Source organism: Bicyclus anynana, chromosome 19, assembly GCF_947172395.1.
Source record: "Bicyclus anynana chromosome 19, ilBicAnyn1.1, whole genome shotgun sequence".
Lineage (NCBI taxonomy): Eukaryota > Metazoa > Arthropoda > Insecta > Lepidoptera > Nymphalidae > Bicyclus > Bicyclus anynana.
The window spans coordinates 6353818-6369841 of NC_069101.1; the positions used below are offsets into that span (position 1 = coordinate 6353818).

A 16024-nucleotide genomic window follows, 5' to 3' on the forward strand; every position below is an offset into this window, starting at 1 on the left:
ACTATAGCCGCGGCTGACGCCGACCACCACACAATATTTTGTTATTTTACATTCGCGGTTGGGAATATAAAACAATGCATAATGATTAGACACGGTTGCGGTTTTGTGGTTGTTGCTCAAAAATTAAATTTCAAACCCTAACACGGGAATTTGAACGATTTGAACCCTATAAAATCATGCATAATTACCTACTATAATTATACGACGGTAATCCCATAGCAGTTTTGAAACAATTACGTTTGGCGTCAAAAGTCTTAACTCATTGGAGCCAACCGCCACCCGATTCGCACCGCCTACCCCTGCATTCTGTAAAGCAACAGCGCTGTGACATTGTTTGTTTCCATGGTAACATCGTTGTTAGTGACATTTTAATTTTGACATCCTTTAAACATTTACGACAAAGATGCAAAGATGACAAGGAAGCAATCTTGCTTTGCATTTATCAATGTATTTAAATAAAATTTTCTTAAGTGCTATAAAATATTTACGTGATACTAAAACATAATCAAGTTTTAATTTTGTTTAACAACAAAATTAAAATTTGACATTTGAAATCTGAACCGATTTTGACGGGACGTACTGGAAGATGAGGTTATTTAACAACATTATAGGCTACTTTTTATCCCAAAAACACAAGGATCCCGCGGGATTTGTGAAAGATTTAATTTCACGCGCACAAAGTATTTTCTAAAAACTGTAAGTGCTAAGTTTCTTGTCGGCTTTTATCAGAAAAATGTGCTTTCCACACTGTGGATGAGTCAATCATAGATAGACTTCATTTGATCATTCAATATATCTAATTTTTGTTTCTTATCGTAAAATTTTATCTTTGTATTATGCAATATTTATATTAAAAATGCAAGTGATCATGAGGACTGTTTTTCTTATAAAGGAATGTTTACAAATAATTATATTTTTCGTTTTGATTTGCTCTTATGCTAGTTGGCTCTAATGAGTTATGGTCGCAACTCGGGAAACTTTTGCCATTTATCAACACTCACGCATGGGAGCAGACACCTTTGTCTTAATGAATGTTTTGCCTCGTTGCCTGGAATACGCAGTGTACTTAACGAAGACGGATTGCCGACTTGGGATGCCATCATAAGATGGTATTTAAATAACGCTATCTACTGATCAGCAGAGTTATGATGTAACTCGGTGTACCATTCAAGTAATCAGTCACTACATCGTTTTTCATCGTATTTTCGTTTTTGCAATCATCTAACTTTGTATTTTCAACGAAATGACACAATAAACGCCATTTTACGTAAAGTGACATTAGTAGGTATAGTAGTGGTATTAGCAGGTAATAACGTTATTTTAACGAAAAACTGATATTTACGCGCATAATTTTGTTGAAATATTCATGTAAGACGAGAGTTAAAACAAAAGATCATTGCTACTTGATGTCAAATGACATATTCAAGGTAGTTTCATAAAAATAACTATAATAGATAATCACAAAAACGAAAATACGACAAAAATCAGTGTAGTGACTCATTGTTTGATTATAAAACATACACTGAGATACATAAAAGGCCGCTGGTAGGTTTCGGTATGGCTAGTTAGTAAAGAAAACTATAGGCGGAAAATACGTCGGGCCCCGTATGAGTTCAAAAACTAGTCGGGCATACTCCGACCTAATATCACGTGAGTTTTAGCCGTGTTTCATAATCAATTAACACACAATACATTTTTTATCTGGTAGGTAATTCTATATTGTTGCTTCTGTAAAGAATCCGAGCTCAAATGGGATTTTTCAATTAAAACGTTTAACTAGAAATTAGTATTCCTAATAGAGCTTTAAATATTTAATTTCGTTCCTCTTCGTATTTTATTTAATTAGTTCATTTTCTCCCGGTTACCTTCACCCTTAATAAGACGGAGTGTTCAACTGCTCAAGCTCGTAGACATAAAAATAATGAAATGAGCTACGAAGCCGACAGTATTACGCATTTTTCAGCAATAATGAAAGACTAGTGGATGCCTTCGTCATCGTCTGCGTGGAATCTATACTTATTATATATACATCAAAACGCTTCACCGCCTCTGTCTATCTGCCTGTTCGCGATAAACTCAAATAGTATAATGATTTTATGCGGTTTTCAGCAATAGATGATAAAAAATGATATGAATAGGTTTTGTGTACCTACATTAAGTACTTTAAATCCTACTAATAATTTATAAACGTAACACTCTTTAACGCCACTATTTTTGGAGCGATTTGGCTGAAATTTGGAATGGAAATAGATTTTACTCTGGATTAATACATAGGCTACTTTTCATCCCGGTAAAGTCCCGGGGGCTATATGATTCCCGCGGGATTTGTGAAAAACAGAATTCCATGCGGACGAAGTCGCGGGCGTCTGCTAGTATAACGATAATAGTAGTAGGTGTTAAAAATCGTGCCGCGTGATTTCATCGAAAACGCTGCCGAATCCCTTTAAGATAGTTTACAGTACTATCCCGTAAAAGAATGGATGAAACGCAAATGGTAGATACACTACCTAGTTATCTGAAACTAATTTGAATAGTTTTCCAAAAATCCCTAGGGTAACCAAGACATTTTTTTTTTTCGAATTTTTAAATTTTTATATATTGAATCAGTTTTTTCAATGCCGTAGCTGCTGTAAGTAATATTTTAAAGATCTGATTTTGTTAAATATTGCGGATTAAATTACCAATTTACTGTAATAATAAGTTTTATAATCACTTACTAAAAACCTAGGATATGGTAGGAGTAAGGACTGACAATTTTTCAGCTTTTAAAAACGACAAATATAAGACTCATAACCACGTTCTTAGACCACTTAGAGTTAAATTTTTCCGTTATTTAAATAAGCCTCCGACAACTTGTTGCCAAATCTTAGAAAGATCATTTTTCAGACCAAAATGGTACCTAACATAATTTATCTAAGTATTTTTTTCACATTTATTATTCAGATAATCGGTCTTTTAGGGTTATTTCACTGAGCCGAATGAAATTTATTGGAAACGCTCTTTTTATAAAAAGTCCATCAATCATCTATTGCTTAGATACTTTCATATGAATTCGTTCAATAAAAATGTTATCGCTTAGCTTACCAACGCAATTTTTTGCTTCATACTACCTACTTATTCATGAATTTTAAATTTATTTATTTAAAAATGTTATTTATTAAACCAAGGTTTCTCAAAGTGGGGTACGCGAACCCCTAGGGGTTCGCCATTCGGCAGAGGGTTCGCGACAAGATTTACGTAATGAAGGCTTGATTACTGATACCAAGTCAGAATTCAGGTTAAAATTGTCTAAAATTACTCATAACATTTAATCCAAATGCGACAAGAAACAAACACACCCATCATAATAATATTACAAAGACATTTTTAGTGCTACCTTTTATTAAAATAAAAACCATATTTCTTCAACAGTCAAATTATTTTTTTTCTTTGGGGGAGGGGGGGGGGGGTTATTTGTTAATAAGAGGTTGTTAGTAAGGAGGGGGGCTGTCACTTGGAAATTTTAACAGGGGTTCGTGGAACTGATTGAAAATGGACTGATTATGATGACATTCTAAATTCATTTCAACTGTTGAGATTTTTCTATATTTTCCTTATTTTGAGATAATGTCCTCCTTTTAAGAATTGTTTTGTATCATCACAACGAATGAGATCATTAGATCTCAAAAAAAAACGAAAAATGACGGTAATTTACACATACGCGCGTCTACACACGTATCCCGTTTTTTGCTTTGAACAATTTGTTCTGAGTCAGCGCTCCATTTTAACAATCAGGGCAACAAAACATACAGGAACGCATCTGGGAGTGGAAATTGGCAATATTACTCTACCTTCAGGTATAAATGTCGTTTTACTCATAACTAGGGAATTCGATTTTGGGATTCCGAATCATTTTACGCGGGATCACTATGGTGAAATCCCGGGATTTCGAGATTTAAAATATGGTTATACCATATATTTTTTTTTATTCTAACCTAACCTATCCTAACCTAACTTGTAAAGAATAAAAAAAATATATGGTATAACCATATTATATACCTTGACTACAATTCCACCCGAAGATAAATGATGATGCAATCTAAGATGGAAGTGGTTTCTACACGACATCGTGCCGGTCGTAACAAGCCTCCCACCAACCAGACCTGGACCAATTAAGAAACCTCAATCGGTCCAGCCGGGGATCGCACCCAGGACCTCTGTCTTATAAATCCACCGATCATACCACTGCGACACGGAGGCCGTCAATAAAAAATTAAAAAAAAAATTACACCTACTTAGTATCAAATGAAACGCCGCACGCCGTACACACGCCTACGGTGTGCGTATGCACGCCATTGACGATCAATTTTTCTCACGTTTCTGCAGCACCCACGACTATAACTGGTCGTGTAATGGTCGCTGCGTGCATGACGGCTCGACTTATAAAACGTCTTCGCTGCTGTTTGCGCTGCAGAAACGTGAGAATAATTGACCGTCAATGGCTGAATGTGTACGGACATACAAAAGGTAATGTGCTTTAAGAATTTGTGTACCCCTAAAGTGGTGGAATAGGGGTTGAAAACTTACATTGATAAATAAATAATTCGCAAATAAACAACCTCAAAGTGCAAAAATACACAGTGCAGTAAGCAGTTCCACATACATCATTTAGCAAGACAAGAGCCAGCGACTGTTTACAAGACAAATCTCTCAAAAGTTTCTAAAGTTGCGAAGTATTTTCTCGGTTCTCTTTTCAGTACGCTTTTGCTTGTCTTTTCACAACAACTGTTTGGCAGTTGGCTAGCGCTCAAGAATATGAAAACTGTGGCTAGAAACAAACCGAATTTTCTCATTTTAACGAGATGGTGTACTCGAAATATTTGTTGCACAATGAAACAGAGCTGAACGAATTTAGATGCGGTTTTATTGCAGAGCTCGACGTCTTCCATGAATTATTATTAAAGTTTAGATATGATGATAAATATAGAGCCGTGATAGCCCAGTGAATATGACCTCTACCTCCTACCTACCATTCCGGAGGCGTAGGTTCGGATTTGATCCGGGGCATGCTCTTCCAACTTTTCAGTTATGTGCATTATAAGAAATTAAATATCACGTGTCTCAAACGGTGGAGGAAAAACATCGTGAGGAAACTTGAATACCTGAGAATTTTCTTAATTCTCTACATGTGTGAAGTCTTTCGATCCGCATTGGGCCAGTGTGGTGGACTATTGGCCTAACCCCTCCCATTCCGAGAGGAGACTCGTGCTCAGCAGTGAGCCAAATATGGGTTGATAATGATGATGATGATGATGATAACCCCATGTTATTCATCATTAACAACCCTTAATCGGCTCACTGTTGAGCACGAGTCTCTTCTCAGACTGAGAGGGGTTAGGCCTTAGCCCACCACGGTGGCTAAATGCGGATTGGCAGACTTTCTGCACCGTTTGTGACATGTGATATTTAATTTCTTAAAATGCAATTGCACATAGCTGAAAAGTTGGAGGTGCATGCCACGGACCCCGGACAAGAAAGAGGTCATATCTACTGGGCTATCACGCAGTGGCGCGCACAGGGTTTTTAACTAGGGTATGCACTATAGCTCAAAGCGGAAAATTCCCATTGTAATACAGGTACGTTATGAGTTCTCAGGGTATGCAGGACATTTTTGCATCTATAGTGTGCACGCCATTGCTATCATGTCAACATTATATTATTGCTATGGAGAAATACCGCAGCAGTAAGTTAGTTCCACAATTCACAATTTACAAATTAATAAGTATACTTTTACTCTCGAAATCATCCTCATAAGACTCTTCATAAGTATAATCGCCTAAAGCAATCCCTAATAGAGTCAATAAAACTTTAAATATTCTCTTTGTTACTATAACGTTAACTTTTACTTTAAAATCAATTCTTGTTCAGTAACTTTCAGAATGTTATAACTCGTAAAGTGGGAGTACCTCAAAGAGAACGGGACTGAACTTCTAATGACTTGACAATAGTGCCCTCCTTTGAAGGATAATTTGGTGAACCTATTACTTACTTATAATCTACACGGCTATTCTATAACGATGTTTTGTTCTCGCAAGTGCGAGTCTCGAATTCACCGCTATCTTTCTCATTCTATAGTATCTTGTTAAACAGAGAGAGATATTACCTACTTATAATCTGCACGGCTATTCTCTAACGATGTTTTGTTCTCGCAAGTGCGAGTCTCGAATTCACCGCTATCTTTCTCATTCTATAGTATCTTGTCAAACAGAGAGAGATATTACCTACTTATAATCTGCACGGCTATTCTCTAACGATGTTTTGTTCTCGCAAGTGCGAGTCTCGAATTCACCGCTATCTTTCTCATACTATAGTATCTTGTTAAACAGAGAGAGATATTACCTACTTGTAATCTGCACGGCTATTCTCTAACGATGTTTTGTTCTCGCAAGTGCGAGTCTCGATATTGTTAAACAGAGAGAGATAGGGGGAATTCGAAACTCGCACTTGCGAGTTATAAAAATATCATTACAGAATAGCCTAGCTGATGTTTAGATCACTTTGGATAGCATCCAATGTATATCGCAGTAGCGATGTACAATTTATTTACAGTCACTTAAGGATTTTAAGAAATTAAATATCACGTGTCTCAAACGGCGAAGGCAAAACATCGTAAGGAAACCTGCATAACTGATAATTAACTCATCTTTACGTGTGTTGAAGTCTGCCAATCCGCATTGGGCCAGCGTGGTTTACCGTTGGCCTAATCCCTCTCATTCTAACTCGCGCTCAGCAGTGAGCCGAATATGGGTTCATAAATTGATGATGATGATGATGACGATGACGATGATGATGATGATGATAATGATGATGAATTATTTAACTAAATATTTAACACTACGCCTTTTGGTTATAAAGCCAAAGTTGTCAATCTACTTGTGAAGATAGGTAGGAAGGTAACCTGAACCTATCCATCTTCCGAAGCCTACTCACAATTTGTGTGTGACATTTAATATATCACGAAGTGTCGACTCCACGTGAAAGTAAGTATTTACTACTCAAGTCACGCCTGCGACTACCAAGTTCTCATATTTCGTACTGAGCACAATAGAAAAAATACTCTTATTAAATTGTAACATAATAAAATACGACAGGGTACATTATAAATGAATAGCCCATTATTGCCTAAATAAACATTGTTTTTGCGAAATTGTAGAGATTTTGGTTGTTATAATAGCTGTTTGTTACCTGCCAACTACCAGCAACCTTGCATCTACCAGCAAGCAATCATGATCCAAACTCCATAACCAATCATGGTCGAAAGCTAAACCATCGATAAAGAATAGGTCCATCCTTTATCAATGAAACCCTTAATTGCTTCATTAACATACTTGCCTATTGTATGAGGTTAGGTTGAGAAACTTTATTCAAAATTACTACCAGACACCCTACGATTTCAACCGCGTATTGTCGTTCCCGGAATACGTGAATAAAGTATAGCCCCAAAGTACTGAAAAATCTAGGAGGTGTGATCGCGCGTAGGAATGAAACCGTTGAAACTACTCTTTTTTGGTGTAATTTCACTATGTGTATGCCGTGTTATGTGACGTGCTATACAGGTACAATTTTTGGATGCATTGATGCTTTATAATGACGGCTGAACGCGGCTTCTAGTCTTTTCTGTATTCTGAGAATATAGCATATGAAAGTCACAAATTACGTGGCTTTCTATTAGTAAAAGAAATTTTCAAAATCAGTTCATTAGATTAGCCCCTACAAACTTACAAACGCACAAATAATACGAGGAACAGATCTGTGGCAGAACGTTGCATAAATGCATCTTTTAACAACACGCCTACTTTTTACTATTTAAAATAATCTGCCTTTTACATTATAGATTTTAAAATGAAATTTCACTATCTGTCATTTTGACAGAATAAAGATGACTCGACAAATCATCAATATCCATACAAAAATCTGCAAAAGGATACTAATATAATATTAATTTGAAAAAAAAACTATGGTTGACGAAAATGAAAATGAAACGAAACCTAAAGAGACTCGGATAGACTTCAGTGAGGAACCAGTGAAGACGAGGAAATCAATGGGAATCTCCACATACACCTTCCGCCCGCTACGACTTGGCAGTGCTCTACACAACTGGACAGATATTTCCAAGATAAACTATTTATCAACATTAAATTGTTCGGAATATCAAGCAGGTGCTACATTTTTCTGTACTTTTCACGGAACATATCGAACCAACAGATGGCACGCGGTTTCATCCGCGTAGTTCGTCCCTCGTTCCCTTAAGAATCATTATCATCATCATCATATCAGCCGATGGACGTCCACTGCAGGGCATAGGCCTTTTGTAGGGACTTCCAAACATCACGATACTGAGCCGCCTGCATCTAGCGAATACCTGCGACTCGCTTGATGTCACTAGTCCACCTGGTGGTGGTCAACCAACACTGCGCTTTCTGGTGCGGCTGCCATTCCAGCACCTTGGGACCTCAACAGCCATCGGCTGCTCGAATTATGTGCCCCGCCCATTGCCACTTCAGCTTCGCGACACGTTGAGGTATGTCGGTGACTTTGGTTCTTTTTGCAGATCTCCTCATTTCTGATAAATAATTATAAGTATAACTTAAATATTTATTTTTGAATTTTGAATTTTTAAGGCGAAACCAAATTAGATGTCTAATTACAATGTAGTTTATTAATTAGCATCCAATTTGCTGTCTGTAACACTAAATTGTACACCTTATCTATCGGTGAATGTGTAACATGTTAATACTACATTATTGGTGTTTCCTATACGTACTCATATATCACCTACTCTAATGAACCGTATAGGGTTTCGAGCTGGCATGATTAGCCGAAATCTATCTAGTACACTTTTTATTATTTGTTTGTTACGAATAGACTCCAAAACTAAAGGACCAATGTTTTTTTATATTTTCTACAAATTAGCCCTTGACTACAATCTCACCTGATGGTAAATAATGATGCAATCTTAGATGGAAGCGGGCTAACTTGTTAGGGGGAGGATGAAAATCCACACCCCTTTCGTTTTCTACACGACATCGTACCGCAAAAGCTAAGTCGCTTGTGCGCTAAGGCGGTATGTCTTTGCCGGTAGGGCCCCGGCTGAAACCTCCCACCAGCCAGACCTATACCAATTAATAAAACCTCAATCGACCCAGCCTGGGATCGATCCCAGGACCAGGTCTTATAAAACTACCGCCCACACGTCTGCTAGTGATGAATAAGAAGATATAAAATACAAAATAATAAACTGTGATTATAATCAAATACGGTTGTATTTTAAAAAAATTATATCTAATTTACAGAAAGTTGTAGTACGTTACTCTTACCCAAGAACATGACAAATGCGGATTTCGATAATGTCATAAAGGACAGTAATAATGACAGTATGATGTCTGAAACAGTGAGTATGATTGTGTAATAACCAACTGCTTGTCTCGGGTTTTATCCCAGATGTCGATCGCGTGGAAATATCGGGAAAAGGGTAGTGGTAGGATAGGGGTAGGGCATGAGTCAAAGCGAAGCTTGACGGGGTCCGCTAGTTAATTATAATTAAATGAAAATGAATATAATTTCAAGATTTTACAATTTCCAAAGTACCCAAAAAAATTTTTAGCGTTCAAATAAGATGCCTTACCCGTATAAATTTGGGAAAAATAACAACTTAAAACTCTTACTAGTTAATCTTCTCCCACTTTTGACTTCATCAGTCACCTGGTTGATCAATAAAAAACAGACTTTTGCTCTGAAAAACCTTAATATCCGTAAAATTACGTCAATAACACTCATATCACTTCGCAATGTATTGTAATTAACAAAACTTTGCAAGAATTCCCGCTCCCCTTCCAATGTATTTTAATTATTCTCCAAATGAACCAGCGGCATGCGGATAAAGCGTCCGTTGAATGACATCTAATAAAGGTGTTATATCTCTCGCTTTGAATAAGGATGCCTTTAATAAAGATAAATGAAGCGAAAAAAAGTTGCTCTCTCATTTCCCGTGGTTAATTTCAGTGTCTGGTGAAAGTTACGTCACTTTTGAATGAAGATCAATTGTGGGGATGTTTTTACAACTTCCCGTGTCTGTACGAAGACTCTTACTCACCAGTGGTTCGGATCAGAAACGTTGAGGACGTGCCGAAGCTGGAAGCAGGAGTACTCACGAGGGACATGGTCACCGCGTGTCTGAGTTATTTGAAAAGAACACCCATTTTGGGTGACTATGTTTACATCAAACTTGATCTATCTGCGAAGGTAAATCTCATCTCATCTCGAAAACCACCTGACGTACAAAGATGAAATTTGGCAGGGAGGTAGTTTACACTTTGTACGATAACGGATTTTGCAAAAGGGCCGGATTAAAGAGATCTAAGTCGCGGGTGTCCGCTAGTATTATATAGAGGTAGTTTGTGGTGTTGTAGGAGGTAATCTCTGGATCTACTGAACCGATTTTGAAAATTCCTTTACCATTAGAAAGCTACGTTATTTTGTGAGGCTGCAATTTATCGCCGTACTCTCTCAGGAACAAGAACTACACGGTAGTAACCGCGGGGTGTCGAATAGTCTACACTATAAATAAAAAATACTTTGTAGTTCATCTGTGTAGGTATGTTTCTAGTGAATAAGCTCAAAAACTACTGAACTGATTTTCAAAATTCTTTTACTAGTTGAAAGCCACATTATCAGCGAGTTACATGGGCTATATTGTATCCCCGTATTCGCACGGGCACGGAAACTACTCAAAGCGAAATAATTTATTTTAACGTACTATTTATTTTTCAGCATTTGACTAATATAAATGTATTACAACATTACAAATACATAGTGTATCTAGACCTGTCTTCAAATTTAATAACTGATATAACAGTTCTCTCAAAACTTCTTTATCTACAATATCTGTCTGTATGTTACAACAGACTGAGATCTGTATTGGATTACGAAACACGTAAGCAATTATTGGATACAAATTTTACTCAAACTTAATATTACCAGTGTTCGTAAATATTCGATATATTCGAAGTTCGAAAATTCCTCAATTTTGGTGGGTACTTTTGTCGCCGATTTTGAGGGTATTCTACAGACTGCCTCACCGCGCTCGGAGCTGTGAGCGCCCTGTCGTCAGTCGCTCGCGAATTGTATTGTCGACCTTTCGCCTATTCGTCGGACATTTTTTCGCTTCGTTATTCGCTGCCCGTTTATTCGGAACGGGCGTTCAATTCGGGTGACAATATAATCTTCGGTATTATTTAATATTTGACATCGTTTGATCTTGTAATAAAAAGACACGGTGTAAAAAGGCCGCGGCCAAGTGCGTGTGCGCGTCATCACCCACGTGTCGGCGTAGGAGCTGGACTCCAGCAGCTGGGCAGCAGCAGATCATCGAAAGGTAGGTGGTTTGTTTGAATTACCCTTCGTATCGGTGATAGGAGCCTGCCCATTAGAATGAAGGAAACATTCGAATAAACTCCTTCCACCAGCACCCTACATTCGTTACGTAAAATACAGTCCACTAAAATCACTCCCCGGGGGAATCTTCCCCACATTTATTGGCCTTCGTAGCCAGATATTAAGTTTTCTTTATTCTGTTTAATCGAAACACCCCGCCATACACGTATTTTCTTATATTTTATAACCTAAAATCATTGCAATCGGAATTCGAATGACGCCATACCTACTGTTTCATTCTTTGTTCGTTCTTCGCATTCAAAGTTAAATTATATAGGTCAAGTTCTAGATGATCCATTTATTTCGTTAAAAACTGCATAATATAATAATAATAATTAGTGCCGCGTAAGTTTCGTAACCCATAAATCATAAATAATAATTCATTCGTAAGTAATTATCTAAGTTTTCGTAAAAGTGATAATTTTTATTACGAAGTGAGGTACCTACCTACCTTACTAATTTTCGTTAGTTTCGCCAGTTATTTTATTCGTTTCATTCGTATTATTTTATCTTAAATATATCGTAATTGTTTGTAATTGTTCTTTATACCTACTCGAGGTGTATTGAATTAGTTCATTTTAGTTCGTTTTAGTTTTGAGATTACGTTGAGTGAAGTAAGTTCGATCGGATTCATGTAGCATTTATACCATACGATACGATTACGACTCACGACATTGTTCGAAAATATATTTAATTTTTTCATTTTGTTTTTTTTTTTTTTATATTTGAGTTTTTATGTTTTCGTGTAGTAAGCCGTTCTGTAGTGGGCACGGCAGTGAATACGCCAAGTTCGGTAAATAAAAAACATTTTTATTCTTGAACTTTTTTTATTATTTTTTTTTATTTTTATTTATAGTTTATTAATTATTTTACAATATGACGGAATCAACAGAGCACGCTGCTTTAATGCATCGCAGAGGTTGCATCGAGCGCGAATTGAATACTATAATTGAGTTAGGTATGGAGGTAAACTCAGACGTTAATTCTTATCGAAAATTTATGGTTTCTTGTATGGGACTCGCCCGTATACAGGACCAATTTGAACAAATTCAATCGTCTATTGAAACTTTGGAACTGGAAAGCACAAAAGTTTTGAAACCTGAACATAGCAATATTCGTTCGACTTTTAATGACTTAATTAGAGAAATTATGAGTATTAAATTCGGTTTAGAGGAATCTACTTCCGAACCTAAACCGGAAGTAAATCAAAATTTAAATTCAAATTATACTGCAGTAAAATTACCGCCTTTATCGGTACCACCTTTTTCCGGTGATTATAAAGAGTGGAATTCTTTTAGTGATTTATTCTTATCATTAATCGATCGCAATAAAGATCTTTCAGATGTAGCTAAATTTCAATATTTATTATCGTATTGTCGTGGTGATGCTAGTAAATTGTTAAAAGGAATGTCGATTACCAGTAGTAATTATAGAAAAGCATGGAGCATTTTAGAATATAATTACAAAAATGAACGATTAATAGCAATGCAACATATGGACGCGTTATATAAACTCCCAAATTTAAATTCACCGTCCGCCTCCGGACTACGCACTATTCTTAGTGGGTTCTTAGAAAACATCGGTGCCTTAGATTCTATGGGTTTCCCTATTGAGGAGTGGGACTTCGTGTTATTTCACATGTTGTATAGAAAGTTGGATCAAGATACGCGACTTAATTTTGATAAATCTATTGCAACAAATCAAGTACCTCGCTTTAGTGAACTCCAAGAATTTTTAAATCGCGAAATAATCGCTTGGGAAAGTTCAAGGTCAACATTACGTTCAACATCACGTTTTGATTCAAGGCGTTTTTCAATAAATCAAGATACAACTCGTGCTAAGTCCTCATTTGTCACTTCTCCGGAATCTAATACTTCAAATAATTTTAAATCAAAATCTGGTAATTCGGTCCAGTCGAATTCGACATGCGTGCTGTGTAAACGTGGTTCGCATTCTTTATTTTCGTGTTATTCGTTCAAGCAGAAAAAACCCTACGACCGTTTTAGATTCGCAAAAGAAAATGGTCTCTGTTTGAAATGTCTTAAGCCCATGCATGATCTTACAGACACATGCGCAAAAATTCGTTGTTCAGTGTGTGATGCTTCTCATCATTGTTCCATGTTACATTTCGCAAATAATTCAAAAACTACATCTGAAGATCTATCGAAATCAGAACTACCCTCAAATGAGTCAACTAATGTCGTCTCTTTGTATTCGACAGATGTTACTTCGAATCGCAGTATGGTCTTAATTTCAACTGCTCTAATTTTAATTCGCGATTCTTCAGGCAAATTTATTCGTGCTCGAGCTCTTATTGATCCAGGTTCTGAAGCTTCTTTTATTACTGAAGATCTGGTCACTCGTCTTGGTTTGACTCGTCGTAAGTTAGGTACACCTATTCAAGGAATCGGTGATTTGACTACTTGTTCAAAGGGATTCGTAACGACTGTAGTTAAATCACACACCGCTTCAGGATTAGAATTTACTCTTCGCGCATTAATTCTAAAAAATATAACATCCGCTAAACCGTCAAATTTTATTGATACAAAATCGTGGTCTCATATAAAACATTTACATTTAGCGGATCCAAATTTCAATTCGCCTTCATCTGTAGACATCTTGCTCGGAGGAGATGTCTATGATGATATTTTTGTCGGAGAAATTATTCGTGGGCCTATTGGTACACCAATAGCCATTGCTAGTTCGCTTGGTTGGCTTCTTATCGGAAAAGTTAACCTTAAATTCGTTCGTAATCATGATTCGCATAAAATGATTTCGTCTTTCGTCGTCTCAGATCAAGAAAACAGTCTTGATAATTTAATTCGCAAATTCTGGGAAATAGAGTCTGTTCCAAAACAAGTAGTCCTATCGCCTGATGATCAGCGATGTGAAGAAATATTCGCTCAGTCTCACAAGCGCTTGACATGTGGAAGGTTCATCGTATCACTTCCATTTCGGGAAGGGGTACCATCACTTGGTGATTCACGTTCGATAGCAATGAAACGCTTACTTTCGATGGAGCGTCGTTTTGCTCGAAATGATCAGTTTCGTAATTTGTATTTCGATTTCATGGCAGATTATCTTAAATCTGGTCATATGGAACTTATTCAAAGTGATATTCGACAGCCCCACTACTTCATACCTCACCATGGAGTTGTGAGGCCTTCTAGCTCAACCACTAAACTGAGGGTTGTTTTCGATGCATCGGCTGCGACTCACCAAGGATCGTTAAATGATACTCAACTGATAGGTCCGAAGTTGCAGAACGATGTTGGAGAACTGCTTTGTGGCTTTCGTTTTCATAAAGTCGCCTTTACTGCTGATATACGTCAAATGTATAGACAAATCCTCGTAGATGAAAAACATCAAAATTATCAGCTAATATTATGGCGTACAGACACTTCCGTTGAGCCTCAAGTTTTTAGACTGAAAACAGTGACTTACGGGCTCTCGTCGTCACCGTTTTTAGCGATTCGTGTTCTTCAGCAACTAGCTATCGATCATCAATCCGAATTTCCGGAAGCTGCTGAAGTTATTCGTCACTCTACCTATATGGATGATGTTTTAAGTGGTTCTGATTCGGTGGAATCCGCTATTCATCTCCAAAATCAACTTTTTGAACTTCTAAAAAGAGGTGGATTTGAACTTCGTAAGTGGTGCTCGAACAGCCCCTTGTTTTTACAACGTCTTTCTGATGAAGTAAAGGAGGTGGAGTCTTCAACAGTCTCCCTTGATGAAGACAGTTCGATTAAAGTTTTAGGCCTAGCGTGGCAGCCCCTGAAGGATGTGTTTGTATATCACGTAGAGCCTCTGCACGACAAAGTAACAAAACGTGTAATTTTGTCCGAAATTGCTCGCATTTTTGATCCTGTCGGGTTTCTAAGTCCAGTCATTGTTGCTGCCAAGATTCTTATTCAAGAACTTTGGTTAGCAAGCGTTGACTGGGATGCAGAGGTTCCAATTCACATTCAACGTAAGCGGCTTCGTATAGTTTCAGAATTTCCAAAACTATCCACCATCCACATTCCTCGTTTCGTTCCATCCTCGACTGATTGTTGTGTTGAGCTTCATGGATTTTGTGATAGCTCAGAAGCTGCTTACGCAGCAGTTATATATATTAGAGTTGTACATCCAGATCAAAATGTATCTGTTCATATTTTAGCAGGCAAATCTCGTGTAGCTCCTTTGAAAAGATTGTCTTTACCAAGGTTAGAACTATGCGCTGCGAATCTTTTGGCTTCGTTGTTTGCATTTGTTCGTAAATCGATAGGGTCCAAGGTGACAATCGCTCGGGAGGTAGCTTGGACCGATTCAAGCATTGTTTTATGTTGGTTACGGGCTGCTCCCCATAACTGGTCTACTTATGTAGCCAATCGCGTCGTTTCAATTCTTAATATCGTTTCTCCAGATAAATGGAGACACGTTCGTTCATTTGATAACCCAGCGGATTGCGCTTCACGTGGCTTATCCCCCTCGGAAATTAAAACTCATAAACTGTGGTGGTTCGGGCCACAGTGGTTGTCAGCACCAACAGATCAATGGCCGATAAGTT

The 16024-nt window shown here is 37.3% G+C and overlaps 1 protein-coding gene across 1 annotated transcript in view; it reads left to right on the forward strand.

The window, feature by feature from the left end:
* Positions 1-7996: 7996 nt before the first annotated feature.
* Positions 7997-16024, forward strand: part of LOC112056183 (uncharacterized) — a 32533-nt gene continuing 24505 nt past the window's right edge. Inside the window, exons 1-4 of the mRNA XM_052887593.1 lie at positions 7997-8198; positions 9333-9430; positions 10042-10281; positions 10810-10972. Coding sequence (XP_052743553.1) covers positions 7997-8198; positions 9333-9430; positions 10042-10281; positions 10810-10972 — 703 coding nt within the window. The remainder of the gene's footprint in view (positions 8199-9332; positions 9431-10041; positions 10282-10809; positions 10973-16024) is intronic.